Raw genomic sequence first — 20745 nt, 5'->3', positions numbered from 1 at the left:
CTTTACCTTCTCTGCATCTGGATGCTAGCAAGTTTAACTCAGAGTAGCCAGCTATGCTATACTGTGGACCTGACTCGTTACTGGCATCTGTTTAAGAATGAACAAATATACAAAGAGATTATAAATATATAACTGTATTTTATTTTAATATTAAATATTTTTAAATTACAAGCAATTTATCGAATCACACTATGCATGATAATCAATATACAGTAGAAATTACAATTTAAAAATGTACACAATTTAAAGACATTTTGACCTGAAATTTCATTAACTATGATATATTGCCATAAACCTCATACCTGTATTAAATTACAATAGGAAAACCTCATACCTATGATTTTGTTACATAGTTTCTCATTTACAAATAGAATTAAACATTATATATACACACATCAGTACCATTTATCATTTAAGTTACACCTACAACTGTGCAAGTTCAAACAATTTCATAAACAAAACTAACTGTAAGTCATATTCAAGTTTCTGAAAAACAGGCTGCTGGTATTACAAATACTTATTTTCAATAAGTTTATATGATGTTCGACTCCCCTCTAGATTTTTTCCAGTCTTGTACCAAAACCATTAACATACAAGGATATTTCTGTATGACTTAAAGCTGAAGTAATTTTGTACACTCCACTCTTATTTAAGGCTATTTCTTATAAGGCTAATGAACTTGGATTCCACCTTTCACCAACACCAACAAAAATAGCCATGTCACTAACACCTGACAATGCTGACATTTTAGCATAGTGCTTAATCAGAAAAAAAAAGTCTTTCTACCAACCAGCCTCCTCATGAAAAAAGATTTAAGTACTACATAAAAATCTGCTAAAAATACTGATAAAAAGAATGAGGCTTAAATGGCTTTCATTAGTGCATCAACAAGGATATGAAAAAAATGCTTAACTCGTTCACTTCCATGAAAATGGCAGTTTCCATGAACGCAGTTACACACACAACATGTCTGCAGCTAGGGGATTTGGGAGAGTACAGGTGTTTCCATTAGATCGGGACACTTCTCACTTGGTTAGCTTCTCACTATGGATCCTCTGTTTTTAAACAAACTTCCTTAGGTGGGAAAAATCAGATCTTTTAAATAACTTTAGTAGCCAAATTGAGACAATGCCTTCATTATTCAAATAATCAAGGTATTGTACTAGAGAAGGAATTAAAATGTAACCAGTCCTCATAATAAACCATTGAAAATAGATACGTGTACTTCTAAAACTGAAACCATGCTTTATAGCTAGTGCAAGAAATTACATACACAGTTTTAAGAATGACTCATAACAAACCCCCTCACTAAAAGGTAACTTGTTGGAAATACAGATTCATCTTCATTGTGTCACTGACTGCTAGGTGGGTATCTCAATATTGCTAGCAGTTGATCAGATTTTAACTATATTTTTTTCCCAAAAAAACTTTTAGATTATTGCAATCCAGCCTACTGGATTACTAAAATTAAATTCTTAAGTTTAACTGAGGTGAGTCAACTTCAAATACTTCTTTCTTTCTCTTCATTGTACAGCTAGAAAGGACATTACTTTGCTTAATATCATACACATCCCAGCCCATTTTGGAAAAAAATGCTCCTTTGGCAATTCATTAGCAATGAGTCCATTTGGACAAAGGAGTAAACTCATTTCCTATGCAAGATTTTCTTTAAACCCTGGTAAAGAATTAAAAAAACATTTCCATCAAGCAAAGGAAATTCCCGATGTGCAGGATGAAATACTGCACGTTTGAGAAATATCTGAGTTTCCAGAATTACAAGAACCAAAATGCACTACTAAATTTTAACATTTTGGAATAAAAGCTTTTATTAAACTTTGGAGTCTATTCTAAGTTAAGCAATTCAAAATTAAGGCTGAACTCCAGGTCTGATCCAGCAGATTTCTCAGCACAAGGCAGATAAACCCACACATTATTTGCAGGCCACTTCAGGAGTTTCATTCTTAGTTTTGAATTTCCGTACTCAATGTAGTGTGAGAATTACACAACACAGATGAGATCTAATTAATCTAGCCATATCAAGGAGTTTAATGTTGGAATTATGGAATTTCTAAGCAATAATGTGTGCACAAAGTCTATTACCTATATTTTAAAAATATTACAAACAGCGCACAGCTTCCTTAAGTGCTCTACAGTACATACTGTAAGCATGTATTAAGAACTACTTGGCTTTTTCTCTTAAATCATGTTTTGGGAAAAGTCCGTGAAAAATCCTGTTCCTCGCTTCACACTGAAGTACAGTTCTGACCAACTCTGAACCTGAGTGCCACATCAGAAGTTCTCAACAATACATTGGCAAGTTCAAATAACTTTACAGAACTAAATCATTCCCTTTTGATTGGTATGGAAGCCATTCTGGCTAAGGGCTGAATAATGCTGGACAAAAGCAGTTAACATATTCCTGTCATTTAAAACATACTTTAAAAATCAAAATGCATATAGAAGTATACAACACATAGTTCACACAGCTTAAAATATTTAGTCCTCCTACACTTCATGGGATGACAATTCTCTGGTGAGCGGATCTGAACACAGAGCACTCGGACCACCAATACACTGAAGCCCTGCCAAAAAAGCCACTAAAATAGAAAGTACTTTAAAGCCAGGTAAACTGTTCTTGTCAGCGTTTCCTACAGATCCACAGCTGGATAAGGCATTCCAAAAGGCCAGGGATTTGTTTCTTAAATTAACTCACTTTAGAGTAGTGATTAAAGATTTTTTTTTCCAAGCAATTTAAAGGATTAAACTAGCTGAACACACAGCAGAGCATGAAGGCTAAAAAACCATGTTGTATTCCCTTCCCTAGACACAGTTTGCTTCAGAGTAAACGTTAAACGTTACTATACAGCATCTTTGGGTCAGTATGCATTTCAAGGTGTAGCATGGAGCCTTGAAGGTATCTTAAAATGTGTGGCCTTATAAAGGGTGCAAAATTGGTTATTAACCATTAATCTAATTCTTAATTGTCGGAACATCACTGAGAGGTAGATCTACCACAGGCCTCTGAATGGCAGCCCCAGTCTGCAGTCAGCAGAAGAGAGCTTCAAAATTCACAGAATGTACAATTACAGGGCCAAACATGCCTAAATCCAGTCTACTGAAATTAGTCTTGTTTTAGAATATTCATAATTTCCAGTTTTGTACAGTCAATTTTATTTTTTCCTCTTTCCAAGGCAGAAGTTGTAATAACTGGAAGGCCCTTAACTATGATAAAGTCAGATGGTATTACAGTTTAAGCAGTCAGTAGGATCATATTCAGGAATTGAGACATTATCTCTTTCATCTACAAATTCCAGAGTATATCATATATTCTATTCCAGTTTCCTATAAAACATGAACACTAACAATCTATAATCGTTATCATTTAGAAATGGTACTGAATAGAAGATTTCAGCAAGTCTAACATAACACTCAGAAGTTATGTATGTTTTACAAGTACCGTGCATAGCAAAGGCTACAAAAGAGGACAAATTAAACTGGGTAACTGGGCCAATTCAACTTGTCTTATTTTCCTTGAAAGATTTATGATTTTGATTCTGTACATCATCAGGAAATAGAGGAAGAATAATCCATAGTGCAATTGTAATAAGCAAAGTAACATGTAGTGATATCTTTTTGAATAAATATGGCTCACTACTGATCAACTATCATTCATACAGTTTCAGCAACACAGACACCTGTTGCACAGGACAGTTATACACAATTCTACAACAGGTGTATGTTCAAATAGATAATGAACTACATGGAAAAATATAAAAAAGAGTATTATACAATCTCATACATAAACCAGACTAGTGTAATTGCTTTACTTGTTTCTTAAGTTATCTGAAAAATACTTCAAGTACTTGAAAACAGCGGCAGAATCATCTTTCAATGAAAAGCAAAATTGCACTGATTTAAAAATACATTACAAAGTTAAATACACATTCAAATTAATGTCCTGATTTAACATTGCTTTCAGTGTTTACTTTCATTTCTTAGGACTTCTTGATTACCTGTATTACTCCAAGAGATCCAGAGTTCAGATAAAGAAGTTTCAGACACAGAGTCTGTGTGTTCTGTTTATGTAGTCCCAGGAAGTTTTAAATCCGTTTAATCTTTTTCTCCATCTTCACTGCTTCCTGTTAGCAGAGGAAAGGTAATAATTGACAGTGAGATTCTTCAGCACAACCATCACTTCTTTGTAAGACTTTTCCTAGAACTTGGCATTCTTCTGTTTCACGCTTCCAAGTATTGGTTAATCTTTCCCTAGAGCTTTCATCTACTATAAACATTTGGTACCTTTGTACATAGACATCTGCTTAAGTCACACAGTTCAATGTCACTTCCTAGGACACGTAAAGGCAGTGTAGGATCTCCAAATCTCTTATCTATACGTTACTAAGCAGCAAGCATTATCTAATCAATATGCATGATACAGGAACAATACAAATCTATGCAACAGTGATTACGTTTTTACAGACATTGACCATCAGCAAGGTTCAGCAATCAGTAGCATTTATTTTTATGATGCAGGATTTTACCAAGGTTAATATGCTAAACTGCTTCAAATCCATTTTCTCTCCCTTCTTAACTCTCAAAAAATGCATTAAAGCTTTTTGTTACAGATAAGAAAGCCTCTGTTAACAAATACTGCTACTAAATATTTATATGAACTGATTTGTTTGACTAACTATTGTAACTCCACTTTAGAAAACATGCTGCTGCAACTCTTGAGAATGTAAAAAATTAACTTTCTAAAAAGCAACGCAAACTGAACTGTAAAACGAGCTTAGACAACAACTGCAGACATATTCCTCACCCTGTGAAATAAATTGCGTCCTATGACAGGGCAATAATGAAAATTAAACTGCCACAGTGTTACAGCTATACATAAGCGCTTAAGGACTGCTTATATTTCATTTATATAACTATCGTACTTATTTAGGAAACAGGACTTGTGAGCTTGTCCCATAAACATTCCAGAAAATGTATAGCTGTACGTTTGTAGCAATGTGGATGCAATTAATTTCAACCTAAATGGAAAGGTCTATCTTACTGAAATATAAGACCAGACATAACTTCTACAGCATTAAAAATGTATTTATAAACTAAGTATTTATCAAAGAACAAGATTTGTCATCTACATTACTCACATCTTTGCATGAAGCTTTCAATTTTTAGCTTCAAAATAATTAACTAAATCACCTACCTCCTTGCTCTATATCTGAATCTGTAAGATGTGTAAGGGAAAAGCTTGCCATGTTTGCAGGAGAGATAGAGAACCTAGAATATGGGGATGAATGTGACCAGTTCTGTTCAGAAGTCCGGGTGGGTGGAGGTGGAGAGAAGTATTTTGACTGAAGAGGTGGTTTAGAGCTAATAAGGCTATTAGCTGCCTTTGATATAAAGGATGGCTCTGGAGAAGAGAAGTCATCATCCCATTCAAAACCGCCACCTTGGAAGAAGAAGAAAAAAAAACAAAAAAGCAATTTAGAGTAATATAAAGCCAAATATAATTTTAAAAGCAAGTCCTGCAAGACTACATTAACCCAAAAGGAACCTGTAGTAGCTTTTCATACAAGATCTCTTAAGAGTCAAAAGGAATGACATTTATCACAGAATTACAGAGGTTACCAATGAATTTTGGAAGCAAAATCTAAACTTGAGGCTTTTGATACACAGCACTCAAAAGCATAACACAGCCTTAAAAACATTAACCTTGACCCTGTCCTCTGCTGTACAGAAAATTTTATTTTTGTACTTGCGGTTATTGACACTCACCAGAATTAGAAATTACAACCTTCAGTCTGAGAGGAGCTGGAGAATGCCAGCTTTCAAAGCACAGAACAGAAATAGTTAACACAGGCAAAGTCTATTGCAGAAATTAATATAAAATGAATAAAGAAGTATTTTTAAAGCACTTCACAGTGCTAGGATTTAGATTGTGTTTATGGATACCAGTATAAAACACATTATACACAAAAAGATTTAAATGCACATCCTGAGGACCTCCTGATGGAAACCTATAGATTCACAGGCTAAGAATATATACAATTTTTCTCAGAAGCATTGTATAGACCTAACATAATCCAATGCAGTTTAAGGAAATATTATTTACAGCATCCTAACAGAGAAATGTTGAAGTAACACTGACTCCTTTCGGAGTGACTGGCTGTGGGGACAGAGAGGAGACTAAATCCTTGCATCTCGTATGTAGTAATGGGGGAACAAGGAAGGAGAACTCTGGTTGGTAGTTTACGTATTGAACTGAGTCTGGCTGCAGTGGAGTTCATTTTCTTCATTTGCTGCTGTGTTTTAGATTTGTGAACAAAACAATGCTGATAACATATTTTAAACTACTGGCCAGCGTTTGCACAGTATCTAGGCCTTCTATTTTTCCTCACTCTGCCCTCTCCTCACCCTACCACCACTGGATATATTAGGGGTGCACAAAAAGTTGGGAGAGGACAGAATCAGGAAGATGAGCCAAACAAAAAGATATTCCATGCCACATGACAGCATGCTCAGAAATAAAATAGAGAGGAGAAGAGATTGGGAAGTTGGCCCTTTTTTGCTCAGGAACTGGCTAGGCATCTGTCTACCTGGGTGAGGTGGTAAGTGATTGATTTTGCACTATTTGTTTTCTTTGTTTGTTCCACCTCTCCTTCACTTATTAAACAATTTTTGCCTTGTCACACAGGTTGCTGTCACTTTTCACTTGCTTTTACTTTTCCTTCATCTTTCACTATCCCCTTAAGGGTGGGAGAGATGTGAGCAAGTGGCTGTGTGGCATTTAGCTGCCTTCCCGTCTGTTAACCCACAACAAGCATACACACAGAGGGTAGAGACTGGACAGAAAAAAAAAAAAAAGACCTGGAACAGCAAGCGAACTGACAGCCATTACAAGACTGCATTTGGAAAAGAGGTGCGCAGCACCTCCCCAGATGCAAAACTCAGCTTAGAGAATGCCGAGCTCATACATGCTTGCAATTCTGAAAAAACAAATCTGCTAAAGAAAAATATTTGCTTTCCTTTGTTTTATTGAATGCAGCTTTGAACAGTACAAAGTCTTTATCAAGTCACAAGAGCACAGAGGTCTAGAAGTGCTGGAATGCCATAGCATCCAGACCTCCTCTCCAAATCAAAAAAAAATCTTGAGCCAAGCGTGTTCTAGTCCAGGAGGCCACAAAGATTTGTTGCCTGTACTTTGTTTGCCTCTCAAGATAGCTACTACATGTCAAAACAGCATTTTCTCTCAAGCTTTGATAAACAGTAACTCTAGCATCCAAGCCTAGCTCAGGATATAAAACTGAAGCCGGTACGGTACACTGAACATACAAAACATGTATTTTAAGTGACATTTCATTAAAAACTATGCATAAAATATTCTCAAACCCTGCTGCATATAAATATATTTAAATACCTTCTTCATCTGTTGAGCTTTCTGAATTTGTGAATCTGTTTAAGTAGCTAAAACCCGAAGGTGGAGCAGGAGTGCTGTGAGAGCCTTCACCATTCAAGTCTGCTACACGGTTTCCCAGCTCCTTAGTTGGTGTTTCCTAATGCAAACAAAACAGTTTGGTTAACTCTTTCATATACACCATGCATACATGCAGTTGGATGCTACCTTTCCAAAAATACTTGGTTTTCCTCATCAAATCTACTATGAAAATAAATGGTCTGCAAGCTCTCAGTTATTACCACACAACAGAACTTTGAGATGTACATTAAGCATATAAATACACCTCCATTTTCAAAAAAAGTTGCATCAAATATATGTTAAACTGAATGCAGAAGCGACTATTTATGTCATTTATCATATAAAAAGGTTTCATATGCCCTAAGAACAAAGCTAAAGTATCTTCCAATTGCACAGAAAACAGTCCACTTATCGCAATACACAGGTAGGGATTTTTTTCTATTCTGGATAAGTCTGATATAGTCCCCATCTCCCAACATTTTACCTTTTTTTTTTTTTTAACCCTTTATGCTTCAGGATAAAGAGACACACACTGTAGGACTGGTATTTGAAGCAGCCAACATTTTTTATCATTTACTATAATAAATGAGTTTGACAACTGAGTAATTTAACACAGCTTATTTTTTCTTTTCCCTCCAACAACAGGATTACTATTCTACAGAGGACAGAAAAACAAATACATACCTGTGTTTTCTATTCCAAAAGACAATGAGCCCTAGTGTGCCTGACAATGTCACTGTTCTTTTAAACTGACTGTACTAGTTCAGTTTTTGTAACGTTAAAATACAATCCCCTTTGTATCAAGTTACAGAAGCTTAAAAATTGATAAAGCAAATAGGGAAACAAAACTAACCTTGAATTTTATAAGCAGATCAGTATCATTTTACTGAACTTGAATAACATTGTATTAATAAAAAGCAGCACTGTTATCTAACTACTGCTCTCATCTTTGATTATAGCTTAAAGTAAATTAATGCTAAATAATGCAGGACTCAGTTTTTTTTTTTTATTATAAAGACATTTGAACTTAACCTTAAGTCCTCAAATTCATTGAACAGATAGATAAGCCACTTCTATAAAGTTACAACATTCTGGTAAATAAAATTATTAATAAAATCTAGTCCGTAATGCTGTCTCTCATTCAAATTCAGCACAGCTTACATGCATCAGTAAAACATCGCTAAAAAACAGGTTTCATCCAGTGCATACACAGGCAAGGTTCCAAAGGCAGTGGAAATTTAGGACTTGGCAAGCAAACCTGTCCAAAGCAAAACTACACTTCAAGTCCTTGCTGCTATTCTATCATCACAAAACTGCACCTAAGCAAGAAAAAGTTTCTTTACATAGAGAATACAAACACATCACAAACAAGATGCCAAGACAAGAAAGTGATCTTGTAACAATGTGCCCATATATACCAGTAAGTTATTTACCGTGTCTTGTTTAAAAAAACAACTTTACTTAGTAATTAAAAAAATGATACCTGATCAAACAAATAGACCGTGACATCATCAAAGAAAGTTACAGCCTTTTTCTCATTTTTCCAGTGCTCATGTTGCGTTTCATTAAGAGGCTTTGGAAGTTTCAACAAGCTTCTCAGATGCTTTCCATCATCCTTGTCAGTAAGTATCTCAGGTACTTGATGAACAGTTTCATCTTCACTGTCAGAACTCAGACTATGCATATGAAAAGTCCTCATGTCATCCTCAGAATCACTGTTTTCATCTTCCTCATCTGCATCATCACCATCTTCTAAATCCAGCATTCCAGTAACATCAAGTTTGCCAAGGTATTTTCCTTCAATATCTGGCTCTTTCAACTTCTGTCCTTCAACGTGATAGAAGGACTTCTCACTGTTACTCAAATCTAAAGGATTGTGTATGTTATGCACAGACTTCAAGTCTCTGTGTGAAAAAAGTTCTGAAGTATTAGTGCCAACACAAGAGACACTTTTATGGGAAGACTCTGACAGCTTTATTTCATCCCTTAGGTTATTTTCCATTGATATTTCCAGGGAATTCAGAGTTGCCTCAGTCCACTCGTCAGGACTCCTCTGTATCCTTACATCCATCTCTTGCATCTCTATCTTGTGATTCAGTTCTGGTTTTGTACTTTGATTACTGGTATCCTGGTAATTTCTTAGGTCATGCTTTTGCTCTCTCTCTTCAAAACAATAATCCTTTTTATTATTATTTTCTCCTCTATTTGCAGAAGTGATACACATAGCCTCTCTTGATAGATTTACAGTCTCTTCTGTTTTTTTATCTGGCTCAGAATCATTATCAGAGAAATAGGCAGAGTCTCTATACGAGTTTTGATTCCCACCCACAAAAACCTCCGGGGTTATTTCAAAATTGTTTACTGCATCTAAACAAGCTGCTGCTTCTGAAACAATTATGACTGGATTAGAAGGTAAATCATTCGCATTGCTCTCACTGACACCACAGTTATCAGTATCTGCATTAGAAGCATCCTCAACAGCAATATGGGAAGTCCATTCTGGAGACTCCAGATTCTCTGTTTCATAGCCACTGTCAGCAGGCTTATCAGGTGGTAAAAGTTTCTGAGGACTTTGAGCCTGTAAAGATTCTAAAACCTCATTTACATCTAAAGAATCCAAAGAGTCGGGTGTCTCTAAGGCTTGTTCTACAGTCTGTACAGGAGATGGGCTGTCTTCCAAAAGACTATCCTGACTTGTGCAATCTGAAGTAGCAACAGAAATTAAGGTCACCTCTTCTGAAACATCCTTACAATTCTCAAAATGATTTAACGTTTCTTGTCTTTCCTCTGACAAATCATCTTTTTTTAATATGGGAGAATTACTTTGCAAGTTTCTTTCTGTATCTTCCTGATTGGATTTTTCCCTATTAAAAACTACTTCAGACTTGGGAAGTATTCCCTGTTTCATTTGTACATCACTCCCATCTGTTTTAACAGCAGCACCATAATATGGATCATTTCCAACATTACTGTTTTTTGTATTACTGGACAGCTCTTCTTGACAAAGAGTATCAGTGTTACAGGACAAGACTTGGTTGACTTCCACATTTGAAAGTTTTCCCTCATCCTTCAAATAAGGAAGATTTGCACATTTATCATGCAACTTACAGGCTGCAGACGGACTAGAGGATGCCGGCATCTCTACAGTCGTCTGAGAATTCATATCTTTATCTGTTGTTACTGGATTACAATTTTCATCTTTCATGGTTCCAAAATTTTCACATACTAAAGAAAAGACCTGTGCATTTTCAGCCAACACAGGCTCAGACTCTACAGAGTTTCTATGTGAGGTTTCCAACATACTTTTTAGAACAGTTTCTGTTTTTTGCCCGAAATCACTGCTGGTTTTGTTAGACAATATCCCTGTTAATAAGTTTTTCTCTTGAAGAAATAAGAAGTTATCAGAAAGTTCTTCTAAAGTTACTAAGTCAGACTGGTTAGAAATATTTTCACCTAGGGAAACTGCTTTGTTTTCAGAAACATGACTAGAATGCTCTTTCTCAGCAAAGCCTGTGACATTTGTAACATCTGTGTTTGAGTTTAAAACAGTCGGTTTAAAGTCTTTAGGAATATCATTTGTTTCAGCAAAACCAAGTACTTTTCTGTTCGTTAATTCTTCTGATCTGTTAATGTCATTAAATATATTCTGGAAAGGACTTTCTGGACTACTATTAGCAGGCAAGAATTCCTCTTTAGGATCTGTATTGTAGTGGAAGAAGTCCCCATCAGTGCTAGATTCTTCAACATCAAGATCCCTGAGAACCATGAAATGAGAACTTTTTTCTTGAACAGCTTCTTGATCAACTTCCGTAGTTAGTACAACTGATTGGTTATCGAAATTCATGCTGCAGCCACTACCCTTTTCCTCTAACTGGATATAGTAGTCGTTTCCAACAGAAAGTTTGTGTGCATCAAACACAGGTAACACCCCAGGAACGGCAAGAGATGCTTCCTGACCGCTTCCATCCTGCGCTCCTGGCCCTTGCTCTGAAAGTGATCTCTCAAAAACCTCCACAGGAAAGAAAATACTTGTGTATGCCATTGCTTCATCAGGATTCACACGACCACATTCATCAAAATGATCATGTTTAGCTGCCTCCCAGACATATTCAAAGCTGAGACCCTGGCTTGTTTCAGTTACAGTAAGAACTTCCTCCATTTCATGGCCAAGTCTATCTCCTGTAAAGTGATCTAAAATTGGAAAAGCAGAATTATTTGTTTCTCTATTTGAGGTGTTTGGTTTGAGAGCATTCCACTGCTGTTCAAAATCAATCTCTGAGTCCCTTTGGCTTTGCATGCGAAGGTAAGTTAAAAGTCTATGCACTTCTTCTGCTGTTGGTCTCTTTTCTGGAGGTAGCCAGCAGAACTGCAGAACTTCATACCTATAGAAGTAAGAAACACCTTTCAATAGGTTCCACAAGGAAAAGGATTTTATAAACAAATCAGGTACCTAAATACTAAAAAGCAACAGCAGTATTACTGGCAGGAATTTCCATCTATAGCAACTCTTCATTTTCCATAGGGTGCCTTTGCCAGGAACATTTAATTTCAATATACTTTTAAGAGAAATGAGTAATATGAAAAACATACTCAGAAACTTTAAAAATAATTAAAAAAAATAAAGTTTACCATCTATCAGAGTACGGCTGCTCCAGATGTGGCTTAAAAAGTTTAATCTGCTTCTCCTTGATGACATGGGTTAGGACTTCCCTGTCAGAGAATTCTGAGTAAGGCTGAGCAGCATTCTCAAACAGCTCCCACAACGTTACACCCAGGGACCTAAAAAAGACCAGCAAAGTGACTGTACGTTCTAAGAACTAAGTTGCTCTCAAGAAAATAAGGATCATGCAAGAACAGGCAAGAACCACCAAATATCTCATGGCTCCATAATAATTTCAGAATTGGTTAACCCATTTCAAGTGTGCTTCACAGAATGTTAAAAGCCTCAAAAACAAAGTTCTTTGAAGGCCAGTTCCAACAAAGATAACAAAACGAGGACTCAAGTGACTTATTTATGGAAGAAACTCCTGCATATTAAAGAAAAGTAGGAAACGCCTATTTAAAACAGAGGAACAAGAGCAAAAAAAACTATGGCTTCACTGAAGACTACTACTGTTGGACAAAACCGCACTTTGAGTCAAACCACTCGAAAACGCACCTGTTTGGGACTTCTTTAAATTGGTATCTGAACTACTCAGAAGCCTTGTTTTCGCTCAGTGCTGTATGCAGATGACATGCAACATTAATCACATTTTCAGTGCTTAGAGCTGATCCAGATCTTTGGGCAACCTTTTCTTGCCTAAAATACACAGTAAATTCTACTACCATAGAATAATTTAGATCAGAAGGGGTCTCTGGAATCATCCAGTCCAAACCTAGTCAAAGCAGCTTTGTATAAAAGGCACTGAGGTTCAATTTGGAATGCTTAAGACTCTGGCTGCTGGTAGTATAGATAAACAGTATGAGTTGAGGAACTCTGCTTGAAGGATACAAGGAAAAAAGTATTGAAATCATTTATATCTATCTCACTTTCTGAGAATCTTGTTTTACATTAGCAAATAAAATCTAGTTTATCATTCAATACCTTTAAAATATAAAAGCAGGAATTTAGCTACAATGTTTTCAGAAATGGTAACCTAAGCCTCGATTTCCATTATCCAAATTTTCCTGGACTTGAGAACTGAGGTGGAACTTGGCAACTTCAAAAAATGTTCAGGATTTTCTCTAGTCTCTCTCTATAAGCTCTGTGGTAACAGAGACTAACCTTAATGGGATTCTAGTAGCATCTACCTCAAGATTTTCTGTTACATCATCCACAGCTACTAATGAAAAAAATACCTTCCTTTATAAACATTTGAAGGAATTTGGCAAATTAAGTAAATATTTTATTAGTATAAACATCTGTTCTTCTGCTATACATTTCTCTTAATCTAATTGTTCTCGCAACAAATTTTAGGCAACTTTCCAAAGCAAGATACAGTGTCAGATTTGTAGAGATTAACCTACTGTACATCTGATAAAATAAAAAAAAGCACTGCATCAGGCCGATCATAAATATTTACTCCTTTATGTAACATTTGAAAATGTATTCCAAAATCTCTCTCAAACTATTATTTACTACATACCATATGTTACTGTATTTATTTTGCTCTGCTGATAACAGTCTGTCTTGAAAACTTGTTATTAACTCAGGTGCAGTCCATCGGAGAGGAACAAGTTTCTTCTCATCTGTCTCAATATAATCTTCCTATATTATCGACAAAAAAAAAAACAGAAAGACTGAACAAACATCGGGACAACTTCCAGAAGCTGACTATCTTTTTTTCCCTAATCTGTTTTTATGTGATCACTATGTGTAAAATGAGAACTAAAAAAGTAATCTCATTTTACCAAAGTAAAAGAGAATAAAGCTAGAGAAAATTGGCGTTCAAGAAATCCATTTCTTGTATACAATAAAATTGAATATCAATTTTTGTTTAATGTTTGGTACTCAAAACGTTGAACACTTCGCATTTTTCACTTTCTTGGTATATTTAAGTATTTCGAACATTTTCATTAAGCAATTTGATAGCATTTTTCCTTTCTTAGAACATTCAAATTTTTTGGCATAGCACCTGTCAAAATAATTATTTTAGGGCTACTGCACAACATGACATACAACATAAATTTAACCAGAAACTTCTATAAGCAAGAACTCCATTTCTGGAAAGATCGTTTATTCCATTACATGACCTTGCTACAGTTCTTTGCCAGTTACTCTGAGAAGTTCACTATTCAGAAAGATAAAAAGGACTATGTGGGATCAGTTCACGACCTTATAATATGCTTGTTATAATCTCAGGCTTTCAAATCCTTCAAAAAAAAATTTAACGTACATTAAATTTAACGTACATTACCAATTAACTTACCTTATATCTACTGAATCCTATACCATAATCTCCTACTTTGACATTTAAATCAGATGTAAGAAAGCAATTTCGTAAGGCCAAGTCACTGCAATGGCAAACAAATAAATAGTAAGAACAAACCAAGATGTCTTCAATTAAAAATAAGACAAATGGGTTAAAAGAAGTAACACTACTCAGAAGAGTCAGACCACAGCTTGAAGTATCAAATTTAAAAAGCCACAAAATTTTACAAAAATAATCAAAAATACACACATTTACAGGTTACGGTAGCCAAGTGACAGGTGCAGATTAGTAATATGAAATAACTAGTGCTAAGGATTCAATATCCACACTATATACACTTCAGTAATTTTATTCAGATGAGCTGTAGCCTGGTCCCATAGACCAAAAGGCTCGTAAAAGCTGGAGCAAGTTAAGCATGCACCTGAAGCTACCTCTCCGATTCTCTTTGGATATAGTTAAACCAGTCCATGCACTCCAGAAGATCAACTCAATACAAGCCCAGGCACAGTAACTGGCAACAGTAGGGAGATTCATTTCAAAAGCACAATTTTGATTCAAACTAAACGTGCAGATAGTTCTTCTGTTGCTTGTATTTTCATCAAGTTTTAAGAATATATATAAAGCAACAATTGATTCCCAATTTCACTAGGAGACTGCAGACACCGTAGTTCTGTCACTCTTCACTCATACTAAGCAACCAGTAATATATTAAACACACATAAGTTCCTCTAAATAACAGAGCCACATGTTAAATTTGAACTAGAACTATACATAGTCTTTGAGAAAGACCATCAGAAGAAATCATGTTTCATAAAAGTTCCTTTAATAAAGGAACAAAAAAGCTCTTGAATATACATTTCTAGTTTCCACTATACACCAGACAAGTACTCATAGCCAGCAGTGTTGCTGTAATAATAGCAAGAATCTTTTGTAGAAATCCCATCGTGCAAACTCAGAAATCTATGCAAGTTTAATGAAACTGCATGCTTACTACGAAACTATAGCCATGACAGCAAAGAGTTCCACATGCTAATTGCTCAAATATTTTGCTTCTCAGTTCCACAGAAGGGTACTAGGCAATTAAGTGCACTGGAAGAATTCTACCATTGCTTCTGTGTAGATTTAAAAAAAGTAGTCTCTGAAGTGTAGATGGTCTGAAAACCATACAATTTCCCTACTTCAAAAGAGTAAGTTTTTTTTCCACTTTGAGAACCGTTGAACCTCATGGGTCAGAAACATTTGTAACCTTCAAGTATGCTCCAAAGCTTTCCAACTTGTATCATACTATTTAAATAAATATCCCAGAAGAGAAGATAAAGTTTAGCTGCTAGAATTTACCACTAACAACAAAATCACTGATGCTGGAGTTTTACCACTTACTCTGACAGCATCAGGATAGTGCTGCTAGAAGTAAACATTTACAGTGATAATTTTGGAGATCCAAAGAATAACTATTTATCAAGTTTTAACTGTACTTCACTGAAAACACGCTGTTAAATTTAATACCTACAAAGCCACGCTGCTGCAATACAAGAAACAGTGATCACTCAGTTTAGAAGGTACAACTGGTACTACCTTCAAGTAACTTGAAATTGTTAAACAGGTTAAAAGCTCTGCTTATCTGGCACCAGCTGAGTCTAGGATTGGGGGATTTCTTAGGGTTTTGTTGTTTTACACATGCACTTTTTAAGACTGAAGTTTAATAGTTCAGCTTCTCCCTGAACACAAGGTCTCCGCTTTCTCAAAGTAGTACAATGCATTGACCAGCAAATTCCTAACATGCTGAAAGGGATGATACAAGTGCTGTTTCTACAGCAAAGAACAGGCTGACCCAATACCCACACAGAATAAACTATCCTGAGATATATCAGGTTTCATCAGGTAAGCCATGTCTGGAGAGCAAGTACTCTAATATAACATTACAAGTCTAAGCTTGATGTCTCCAGCTCCTTAACAACTTTACAATTAAAGCAAAAAAAAAATTTTTGTCATAGTTCAGAGCACTGAGCTTCATGACTGCATTTTTCTTACCTGTTAAAACTACTGCCATTTTTTCAGTAGTAACTGCATCATCTTTTAATAAAATAAAGAAATCCAGGCCTTCCCCCACCACTAAAATGAAATTGTTCTCCCATTTTGATCTGACTAGCTCCATTACTTTAGATTAAGAGACACTGAAGATAAACAGTGCTTTAGCAAGAGATCACCTACTTCAGTCAGATTTTTCAATTTAAGTCAGCTTCTCCCTTAACATATTAAAAGAGTAGCAACTTTTTTTTTCCATTTTTAGTAACAAAGGTAATGGATTACAAAAATTCTAAATTGTTATAATCTACAAAAATACAGTCCAAAAGATTGATCCTAACAACATTTTAGTTTTATCCCCCCAACCCCTAACACACATACCCCCAACAAAAGAAACTTAACTTGTGCAAGAATTAATCAAACAACTACATCTTCTGGATTGGCCTAGCAGTAGGCTGTGTTCTGCAGTCTGCAGATCGCCTAAAAAGAAGGTGATCAGCTTACAGTTGCACAAAGACTGTAAGACCTTATCACTGCAGTTAAATTAGCATCTTCAAAAGCATCACACCTTCCTGACATAGGATATGTAAATTAGATGAAAGTTTATTAAACTAGTGTCTTTAAAATGTGCCGATTTGAATGAAAACACCTACATGATTTTTGGAGTGCACCGTAACAAAGAGTAACTTATCTGGAAAACGTACCTATGCACAAAATTATGCTTATGCATTACAGCAAGTCCAGCAGCAATCTCACATGCCATTCTCTGTAGCAGCATTATTTGTGAATCTCCTTTAATGTGGTCCTGCTCGTTGCAAATATAAGTTTTTAGGTCACCCTGTAAAAGAAGTTGTAAATACTTAGCCTTGTGTATTAGGTGAATCTAAACAATACTTCATGAAGAGCCAGCTAACTAACTACGTTACTTATTTACCAGTGAACAAGGTTAGTACTAGTTATAAATAGATTTGTGCTTAATAAAGAATCTCCTTAAGTTTCAGTCATCACTTGTATAAGAAGTCATGTAAGGCATATGGTATTGTCCTTTTAAGGGTTTTTAATCACATCATTTAGGAGTTAATAATCTAAATCACACTGCCACATAAAACATAACTGTCATACAATAATACTTTCCATTAAAATGTGATGAGCTTCTGTGTGTGTTTTTTTATTTTTTTTATTTTTAATTTTTTTTACATGTGATCAATTTCAATTGCTCCCCATCAGCAGTTGTCTGTCTGGCATATGAAAGGGGATGGAAGGAAGAGAGCACAGAAAACTGTTTTAGACATTGCCAGCTCACGAGAGCTTTAGATATTAAAAGACCATGATACAGCCCACTCCCATCATTCAGGCACCAGAGGATGGCAGTAGTTTTGTGGAACCTAGGCGTTGCTGATCAGCATCCATACAACTTACAAGCCTACAGAAGCACTCCATAAATTACAAAAAAAAAAATAGCTTTGAAACAGATTGAAAAATAACTGGGAGTTGTCAAGCATCTTCCAGTCTTGCTTTTCCTGTGTAGGAAAATCTAAGAAAAGTAAGAGAACAAGTTTCTTACGCCACTGATCTTACTTTCATTTGTACACAACTTTTAACCTACTGCTTCTGTATTTTTATTATTATTTAAATTGCAGCCTTCTTGCAAGTTTACCAGAAGATTTCAAAAATTGTTTTTGTTTTTGAAGAAAATTTATTGTATCAGGACTACACAATACATTACATCACAACTTATTTTACCAGCATAACATACTGGGCTATAACTGTACACACCAACCGTGCCTAAACCTTGGACCAGGAAGAAGACTGAAAAGTCTGAGATCAAACACACAAGGCAGCAGTCTTTGCTAAGAAGCGTTATCTTCAGAAAAGAATGAAAGACCGCTAAACTTCTGTTCTTCTGATGTTCCTGTACGTTACAAAGCTGTAACTAAAGCATCTAATTTCTCCTTAATAGGGCTAATTAAAAGTGACAATTTACAGTTCTCTTAATTCAAGCAGTAGATTGCAATGCACCACACAGACATCTAATAGTGCAGTGATACCTAAGAACTAATTGACTGGAGAGTCACAAATCCGAGTTACAATATTTAATAAAATAAGAAATGGGATGAACGGTCTGCTAAAAAGCAGACACTACTCCTACATAAAACAATTTTAATTTGTTTTAAACAAGAACAGATCCAACAGTACTTGCAAGCAACTATTCTGTCTTCATCTGCTTTATACACGCTACTTACACTACAGAGCTAGTAGGTAGAGCTAATACCACTTTGTGGCAAAAAACGTATAAGCTCTAAGACTGTTTGATGTTGTAGAAACCTTCATCACATTCTCTTTATCCTGTTTTCAGCTACTAATTAGACAACATTTAAGTATTTGCATCCTACAGAATTGTGTTTTTAAAAAAAAGTCTCCATAAATGTTATTATATCTTGCAATTACAGCTTTAATATCACAGACTCATACATGTGTATAAACACACAAACACATGCTTCCCTTTCTGCCTTGCCAGTGCAGATTAACGAGAACAGAATTCCAAAGAACAAGATGAACAGTGTTCGTATCATATATTCTCAATTGCATAGCCTAATGAAGTACAAAAATCCAGTTTAACTGACTCTAGATGGCAGCACGCTGCTGCACAGTCAAATGATCCTGTGAAACTGCCGTCATCCCTTGAAACAGCAACTGGTTACTCACAGTTTGTCCCACGTGGATTAAGTTCTTAAGATGCCTGAAATGTGCTAAGGAATTACTTTTTAATTTTTAAAAGCCTTAGTAACAGCAGTGCTATGCAGCATCCTTTATTTAGTAAATAATTCCCTTATTTAGTAAATAATTCATGTAGACACGTATTTATAGGAAATGCAAGTTGTATTAAATCCAGCATCCTGAGCCACACAGGTTCTGTTCCCCTCATCCTATTAAAAGCAACAATCAAAGTTAAAATATAGCTTTTTTTTTTTTTGGTACTGGTTTAAGAGGACATTCCTTCATATCAATGAATGCACTCTAGTGCTGGACTGACACCCAGATGGACCAGGACAGGCTGGAAGAAGGGGCAAATGAAACCTTATGAAATTCTAGAAAGACAAATGTGAAGCCTTACACCTGGAAAGTAAAAAGCCCTTGCAACAATACAGACCGAGGACCGACCAGCTGGACAGCAGCTCTGCAAAAGGGGACCAGGGATCTTGGTAGACAGCAAGCTGAACACCAAACACCTGTACTCCCTGGAAGCAAAGACTGCAAGCAGCATTCTGGGCTACATCAATAGGTCTGTAGCCAGGAGACCAAGGAAAGAATTACTCCCTTCTCCCCCATGTTTGTTACACCACATTTAGGTCCTGTATCCAGCAGTAGCTGCCCAAGAACCAGAGAGAGAGACTGCAACAAGTTCAGTAGAGGGTCACCGGGACTGCCAGGATCAGATCATTTCACCCTGGCTAATTCAGCCTGGAGAAGGAGAAACCGCAGGGACAACTGCTAGCAGCTGCCCAGTGCTTATGAAGCCATGCAGAGCACGGCAGAAGGATGAGATGACAGGCATCAACACAGAAGTTCAAACTAAGCAGAAGGAAAATTGTTTTCCTGGTAAGGACACCTGAGCAGCAGAGCACATTGCCTAAAGAAACCATGCAGTTTCCACTCTTGGATACTTTCAAAAACCAACCTGGCCAAAGCCCTGAGCAACCCAGTCTGCCCTCAAGGCTGATGCTGCTTTGAGCAGGAGGTTGAACTGAAGACCTACTGAGGTCCCTTCCAGCTTGAATTATTCTGTGATGCCTCCCTGTCTACAAACCGACAGTAGTGACACATGAGTAGTATTCCCGATTTTGAGCCACACAATGGCTCTTTATTGGACAGAGTTTTTTAATGCAGAGCTTTTTAAGTATCAAAGCTTATATATGTCAGCGGAAACACAGTTCTGCAAAATTCACTGCTCGGACACTTGAAAATACAAAGCTCAGTAATCATTCTTAAAGAAGGCTCCACTTGTTCTGCCACTGCCTCATCCCTTTTCTCCTGGGAATTTCTGAAGAACTAGATTTTTACCTTCCCTGCCACCTCTCTCAGTTCTAGTCAGGATCAGTTCAGCCTTCTTTGTAAATAAGTCTTAATTTTATTTTCTCCTCTAACAACCAGTAGCCAAGGGCATATTTATCTGCAGAATTTTTCTGCAGCTTTCTGCTTTGCAGAAATTCCACATTTGGTCCATAAGAACACCCAAACTGCTGAGGTGACTTTTTAAACAAATAGGTACTGACAGGGTTTGAGAAATGTGGAGAGGTTACCAAATTATGTCCTCTCAACACTTTTTAC

At 36.1% G+C, this 20745-nt stretch overlaps 1 protein-coding gene across 1 annotated transcript in view; it reads right to left on the bottom strand.

The window, feature by feature from the left end:
* Positions 1 to 118: 118 nt before the first annotated feature.
* Positions 119 to 20745, bottom strand: part of LMTK2 (lemur tyrosine kinase 2) — a 43595-nt gene continuing 22968 nt past the window's right edge. The window contains exons 7-14 of the mRNA XM_068699072.1: positions 17121 to 17254; positions 14389 to 14473; positions 13606 to 13727; positions 12110 to 12259; positions 8964 to 11862; positions 7424 to 7559; positions 5210 to 5455; positions 119 to 4139 (exon numbers count right to left, since the gene is read on the bottom strand). Coding sequence (XP_068555173.1) covers positions 4111 to 4139; positions 5210 to 5455; positions 7424 to 7559; positions 8964 to 11862; positions 12110 to 12259; positions 13606 to 13727; positions 14389 to 14473; positions 17121 to 17254 — 3801 coding nt within the window. The 3' untranslated portion in view covers positions 119 to 4110. The remainder of the gene's footprint in view (positions 4140 to 5209; positions 5456 to 7423; positions 7560 to 8963; positions 11863 to 12109; positions 12260 to 13605; positions 13728 to 14388; positions 14474 to 17120; positions 17255 to 20745) is intronic.

Source organism: Anas acuta, chromosome 15, assembly GCF_963932015.1.
Source record: "Anas acuta chromosome 15, bAnaAcu1.1, whole genome shotgun sequence".
NCBI lineage: Eukaryota > Metazoa > Chordata > Aves > Anseriformes > Anatidae > Anas > Anas acuta.
This window is presented reverse-complemented; position numbering and strand designations above follow the sequence as displayed.